This window comes from Parus major, chromosome 3 (genome assembly GCF_001522545.3).
Source record: "Parus major isolate Abel chromosome 3, Parus_major1.1, whole genome shotgun sequence".
Lineage (NCBI taxonomy): Eukaryota > Metazoa > Chordata > Aves > Passeriformes > Paridae > Parus > Parus major.
Window position 1 is genome coordinate 20,895,663 of NC_031770.1, and position 7,500 is coordinate 20,903,162.

The 7,500-nt window shown below is 40.2% G+C and overlaps 1 protein-coding gene across 3 annotated transcripts in view; it reads right to left on the reverse strand.

Annotated features, from left to right (window-relative positions):
• PROX1 (prospero homeobox 1) overlaps positions 1–7,500 on the reverse strand; it is a 49,945-nt gene that overhangs the window by 32,153 nt on the left and 10,292 nt on the right. For all 3 annotated transcript variants that reach the window (XM_015622467.3, XM_015622466.3, XM_015622469.3), the window contains one exon: positions 1,397–1,504. In XM_015622467.3, coding sequence (XP_015477953.1) covers positions 1,397–1,504 — 108 coding nt within the window. The remainder of the gene's footprint in view (positions 1–1,396; positions 1,505–7,500) is intronic.

Sequence of the window (7,500 nt, forward strand, 5' to 3'; positions counted from 1 at the left end):
GTGAACTCACGGGGCAAAGTCACAGGGCAGCCCCAGAGCAGACCCTCCTGAGCAGCACTGCCAGCTCTACATCTGCCTGTGGCACCTCATTGGAGCAGTGTTGCCTGAAATGCTCCCTCCGATTTTGCCATTCCAGGTGGATCCACTCTGAGAGCAAACCCTCCACTTGGCCCGCTGCTCCATTTGCAGCTTTTTTTGTGTGTGTTTAATGATTCTTGACCAGTCATTTAGCCTAGGAAGTGCCTGTATTGCTTCCCCCCCTCCTTTTTATAAATGTTGTCACCATCCGCTCAGCACATGGCATTGAATAGAGGAACCTCCAAGGACACGGCTGTGAGGAGCAGGAGCGTATTGAGATGTGAAAGCAACATTAAATGAAAAAAAATAAAGGGAGAAACTGCCAAGAAACTTGACCAAAGAAAACTGATCAGCAGAAACTGGGCCAAGTTCACAACCTGTGGGATAATCTTCCACTAAGACTGAAAAAAACCATAACCCAAAAGTAATTAAAAGAAGGATTTCTGTAATTTGTTTGGGGCGGGACATGCAGGGGGGGGGGGAACAATATGTAACAAACTAATTTAAACTAATGTAATGTTTATAAAGTTACTTGGATAATGACACCATGCATCCTATTATAATAATTAAAACACAATCTATGTGTTTTTTTTTAAAAAAAACTTAGATTATTAACACAAAATCAAGTTGATGTGAAGGAACAATTACTTTTAGAAAAAAAATCAGGAGGTCCTAATATTCTGTAGAATGAGGGAGGATGCAGCTGTATGTCGACAGCTTTCATATCCTCATTTGAATAATGTGGCCTGAATCTGTCACTTTATTCATCCTCCTTATGCTCAGTGTACTCTGCATCAACAACAAATTAAGTTGTAAATAAGAGACAATCATCACTTTTGTTTTTAAGCAGCTTCTGCATGGAGAATTTCAATGTACTATTTCTTTTTGACGGAAAGAAAGGGATTCTACACTCTGCTTATGTAAGCACAAATATGAGGAAACCAACCGAAATGAAACAATGAGGGAGCACTTGAGAACTGCTCCAAAATGTTCTTGGAAGTACATTTCTACCACCACAAAAATCTCCTTTTTAAATAGGATATATAATAAGGATCCTTTAATTTACTGTAATAATGATCCTTACTTTGCTCTAAAATTTCGATTTTTTTTTTTTTAATTTTTTTTTTTTTTAATTAGATTTAGAAACTTTCCCTTTCCTCACCTACGCACAGGCAGGGTACACCTCAAGAGGAAGAACAACTGACTAAGGTCAGTTATTTACCCAGAAATATTATTAATCTCTAACATGATAATATAATTTTGTGAGAAAATATAGCATGCAGTAAGGAGAAAGAGGCGGGGGAGGAGATTTTCTTACCTTTACATCTGAGAAGTAAGTTTTCAGCATATTGGAACTTGGGTACCGGGTGTAAAAGAACATGAGCTTGGCCTTTTTCAAGTGATTCGGTGACAAGCCTTCCTGCATGTAGGATTGAATTAGTAAAGGAAAATTCTTTTCTTGAGAAAGCTGTTTCTGAATGTACAGAGCTAGCAAAGCGCCCCGTAAAATATTCTACAGTTCCCCAGACTACCGGAGAAAGTATTAACATTTCAACTGCTGCGCTGTAATTTTCTGTAAAATAGGCAAACATGGGATGAGAAGCCATGTAACTTAAACTCTTATCAGTTTAGGTGCTGGGTCTCAGGGACCTTGCAAGTTTACCGATTGTGTACCATATGTACGTTCACTTGTTGCTACGGAAACAAATGCAGGAAGCATGTGCCGCAGAAAACTTATCGGGAGCTTTTTTCTCCTTTGCCAATGCCAGCTAAAGTTTCTTTTCCTCTCGGTGTTGTGCTGCTTGAACACAATAAAACCAATGCATGTAAGACAATCAGAAACACTTCATGATTTCGAGCAGTTTTACACCGGCAGCACATTTCACCTGTTCCATTTATGTTGATAAATTTTAACATCTTGGGTAGCTCTCTCTAGTCCTGCTGTTGCTTTGCTCCTGTGACTGCCCTGCAAATCAAAGTGAAATTTGTTGCAGGCAGAGCCCCTTGGCCACTGAATCCCTCTGCCACAAACTTGTCGCCTCCTGATTTACACAGTTAACTCCTTGGAGAACAGAGCTGTATTTAGGGCTAACCAATCAATACATGTGGGCTAGCAGATCAATAAATGGCCACTTACCCTATAAGGCAGCCTATTTATCCTGGAAACATCATTACCTTTTAGATCTGTAAACAGAAGCAACTAAAAGAGTTCCCAAGGGAATGTGAAGCTAACCATAACAATCTCGGCTTGCTGATTTTTCTCCCAGCTTCTTGGCTCCCTTTTGTGAACTGCGTGCTAGGACGGCTCTGGTCACATCTGCACCGCAGGCTGGCCCTGCCATTTCCTCAGCAAATTAATGGCTTTATAATTTATCAGAAATGAAGATGCACGTGGAGAAAATCAATGTGGCCCCCACAAGGTCAATTAAGGGTTCTTCCCAGAAGCTTCTCTAAGGACTGTTTCTCCTAAACACAATTGTTGAAAATTTCACTCGGTTCACACCTTACAGTGGGGAGAAGGTCAACCAAGTTGACAGATGCACTGCAGCCAAGGTGGCTCTTCTGCCTTACAGCCGGGTGCACGTCAGCACAGAACCACATCCCACTCCAGGCCTAGAGACGGGAAACCCAGACTAATTTTTATCAGCAGCCTACTGATGATTAGCTAGGCTTTTTCAGCAAAATTCCTTTTTCTCTAATTCCTGAAATCTGTTGAAACCCTCTCCCTTTATTTCAGTTACAATGTTCATTTTTAGATTAGAAAAAATGTAGCATTTAAAAAAAAAAAGGCATTGACAATATTAGTTTAAAAACCTCTTATTATCTGGAAGTACATGGAAAATGGCTCAGCTGAACTTGCATTTTGTTTTAGATGCTTAATGATTACAAAGAAGATAATTTATGACTGACATACTTCTTGTGCCAAGAGAAGAGTTGAAAGAACCTCCAGTTACCTCCATTAGACTGATAGAGAAGTCTAAAAGAGCATTACACTCTGCAGTGCCATCTGTCAAAATACGTAAGTGAAATAATAGTAGCAAGCTGTCACCTATTGCTTAGTGATAAGAGTTTTAGACAAATCAAAACTTCTATGCCAGAAATCCATTTTGTTATGCGATCCTTTCAGGAAAGTGGGGGTCCAAAGGGGAACTCCAGTAGGAGAAAAAAAAGTAATCCCGAGCCTCCTTAATTTGCAATTCCTCTGACGCCGACAACATACTAACATCGGGTTTGGTGTATATTCTCTTTCAGTGCAAGCTCAAGGATGGACTTAAACTTCAAAAAAAACCCTCTCATATTTGCTGGATTTAAGCATATTAGACAGTTGTCTAAGCATTTGGATTCCTTCTGCATTTAGGATTTTTAAATATTTTCTGCTCTAATGCCAGAGGATATTGATATTGAATGAAACATGTATTAAAAGATGCTCTGAGACTCAAATTCCCAGAAATCCATTTTTTATTAAAATTATACTTGTTCTTAAGCACTTGGCAGCCTTAAAGCAATATCAAATATGCAACAAATCTGTATATCTTGATCCTAAGGTTAACGCTTTACTGTGATAAAAGATATGATCACTAATAATCTAGCAAAAAATAGTTAATGACAGACTTAAGAGCTAAGAATTAGATAACCCATTGCTATTTCAGAAAAAAAAACAAAACAAAACAACTGAACTGACCAATTGCTTAATTTCCTTTTTAAGTGCCTGGGCTGAAAAGCAACTGTTCTTCCAAGAAAGCACTAGCTGTTTCCAGGATACTTACACACGCACAATGACTCATGATGAAATAGATTCAGTAAACATACAGCTGTACCGAACACGAGCTAAGCCCCATTCAAGGCCAGGAAAGAAAACGAGCACAAATAAATATTAAGGAGGTAAAGGGAGGAGGGGTGCCGAATGGAACGCAAACAAGCTCTGTCCCAGCAGCTCGTGTGGCTTGCCTCAATTCTCTTAGCTATAGCTTTGTGAAGACAGATGACATTCAAAGGGAACAGGACCACTGTGCATACTCATATTTCTTTAGGATCTGGCTACTTTCAATGTAAAAAAAAAAAAAAAGGAAAGGAAAAAAAAAAAGGAGAGAAAGAAAAGATGATAAATCCATAAATTAATGAAAGACATCTGCTCAGGAACATAAAAGATCAGAGGAACAGTGTACTGCAGCTGAACCTAAAGCAGTGTTCAAACAACCTGAGAGTCTCAGCGTTGTGGATTTACACAGTACAACGTTGCCTCACCTAACACAGCAGCAGCAGAAAAACGACAAAGCCCTAAGAAATAGGAAGTGAAAGAGTGGGAACAAAACATATGGGGACAAAACATACACACGCTCTCGCGTGTTTTAACAGGAGAGGCACAGGGGTGGCACTGCACAGTATTTGATTCATTTGCACTTCCACCCTCCTCCCAGGTAAAGCTCCTCTTTTGCAAAAATATTTTTCAGCAGAGATGATCTTTCACTCCTGTTACTCTCAGCCTGAGCCCCCACAAATGCTCTAACAGGCTTTTCTAGCCCACGCATGCCTTGAGCTGAAGGAAAAGTGGTAAGAATAGGCTGTATCAGGTAAAAAAAAAAAATCTGTAGCCATAAAGACAAGCTGCTCCTAAAATTATACTTCAGGTACTTTTAATCAGCAAAGCTCCAAATAACTGCATCTCAGAGCATCTTCAAGTCTCTCCAAAGAAGTGCTGGCTGGCTGCAAAGCATTTGTTCATCGCCCAGGTTTTATCAACAACACGGAGTTATCCAGCTTGCTGTACAAGCTCTCCTTTTTTTTAAGTTTAATTAGTTTAATTCTAGTCAGATGTAATAACTCCTCATTTCAAAATGTTGTAATTCACTAATTACAGCTTTTGCATATTGGGACTTTGAAACTTATTCCAGTTGGATTGGAATTTTGTTTAAAAATAAATAAAATTGTAGTAAGTTGCACTAATGTTTCTAAGCCCTCCTGCCAGGAGGAACATGCTAAACTTCTTCACCTTTGCAGATGTCTTAACAGCACACAAACTGCTGTTGTGCTTCAATTTTGATCTATGCAAATGTTTTGTGACTGAACAAGGCTATTTTTCTTGAGATGCAAAGAGGATGCATGACAAAGAAAGATCATGCAGAAAAACAATTCACTGTCTGTTTCTTTTTGAATTTGAATAAAACTTAATATTTGATTAAACAGATTAGTTTGCAAAGATACAGACTGCATTCATGACCAAGATGAGGATTCAGACTGCAGGTGCATCTTATCTTGTTTAGCAACATACACAAACATTAACCATTTCCTTCTGCAATTCAGCAAAGAATAATCAGATACATTTTACAGCCATTGGTTAAAGAAAAAAAAAATGCAAGAAAACAGAACCCAGGCTAGTTTAGTGTTTAACTTACTACTAAAACCTGAACTTGGCTGTATCTGCTGGTCTTATGTTCTCATCCTGGCTGCATTGTCCAGGAAAACAGATGTTACTTTCTGCAGGGAAGAAAGATCTGCTTCTTTCAAGAAATTTATTCCCTATACGTGCACGTTCAACCATGTAAAATAAAAGTGCCACGACAGAATTGATCAGAAACAAACCAACCTCCCTAACACCTTTCCACACAACACCTTTCCCTAGAAAATTGTAAGCTACCTGGACACATGAACTGCTGCTAGAAAAAAAACATCCATCCCTACAGCTGACCTGTATAGCAGGGTACACGTGTAGAAGCGTTATTAAATAAATCTGGTCTGTATCTAAACCCAGAACAAACTGCAGTGTGCACTAGTGCCTAGGTGGGAAAGTCAGAGTGATTTCCCAATGCCAGGGAAAGAAGCAGGACAGTGAAAAAGAAAAGGGATTACTGTAGCTCCAGGCATTTCCCCTGGCTAACCCTTGGAGCAGCAGGGGACTCTTGCACCCCTGTTCCAGCAGAAGCAACAAGCTCCATTCGTGAGCACCAGTGAGAACGAGCAGGAGAAAGGGGGAGAAGTAGGAGGGGTGGGGGAGAGATGCTCCACGGGTGGAGAGGATCAAGTGCAGCCCTAGAACTACTCCTAGCTCACACTCCTGGCATGTTTTGCCCCTCCTCACTGCTTTCCCAGGATGGGAGAAGTACTTTTATACAAAAACAATTAGTATGCCACTGTACTGTTTGGTAGAAATTAATTGCCCTGGCCTGAGTCTTGCCCTCAGCTGCCTCTCCTGTTAACCTCAGGACTGCTTTCCAAGCACTGCACTTGCATTCAAATATGCAGGAGAGATCTTTGATTTGGAAGTCCCCAAGTAATTGGCACCACCTCTGAGTGATGCTGCATCTACACTGCCTCCTCTCTTTTGCCTTACAGTGTAGACAGTGAGGAGATATCTCTGCTACCGATGCTTAACACAATCATTTTCTGGGGAAGAGGTACCTCAATCACCACATCCACTACCAGTTAGTTTTCAAAACCACCAACACCTAAAGAAGGTGCTTTCCAACGCAAAACACTTTCCCCTACACAAATGGGACTATTCACACAGGTTAAACAGCACAAATCCTGACTCAGACTAGACCCAAGTTGGTTCAAAGAGTGGTGGTAATAGGCTTTAGACCTGCAGCACCTGCCTTGCCCCAGTGGTGCCCTCTGCCTTGGGAGGGGCAGGAAATCCAGGTAACCAGCAGGTCTAGAGCCCTGACAGCACTCTCATGAGGATTTAACAAGTCTACAGAAGATGTGGTTAAATGATTCTAAAACCACCAGAGTCAGCAATCACCTAGAAGATACCCAGTGAAGAAGCACAGCCTGGGGCATCTGCCTCCACAGCATTCCTCTCCAAAGGGGACAAGTTCCTCACCATTGCTACTGTTACCCAGAGAGGGGCAGAGCTATTCTGTTGCAATTACTTTCACCATTTTAGGAGTGAGATTAGATGCATCTGAGGCTTGGTGCCGATGCTGTTGCCTTTTGCTGGGGTCTTGGAGCTGGGAAAAATTATCTATCTACTCTTCATGCAAAATCCTCAATTTTAGCATGGGGTAGATGTGGTATTTTATTTGCTTTCGATACAACTGTACCTGGAAGAAAAACCTTTTGACCAAAAAGCACGTTATGAAGAAAGATGGAAGGACTGGGAGGCATTACTGCTAAAAGAGAAAAAAAAAGAAAAAACCAAAAAACCTAGTATTAGTTTCCAGGGGGAAAAAAAAAATTACTACGTCTGGATATGCCTAAATAAAAGCAGGGATGGATATGTTGCCCTAACTAAAGCCTGCTATTGAGCTAAAATGAGAGATTTTATTATCTTTTTTTTTTTTTTTTTTTTTTTTTAAGCAGGGGAAGTGTCCTGTAAATTTAATACAGCTGAAGTTTTATATTTAATTGTTCTCTCTAGCTTTCCAAAATAATTTGCTTTGTGTATGTTAGGACAAAAGATTTCTGTGTATGGCTGAACAGAGG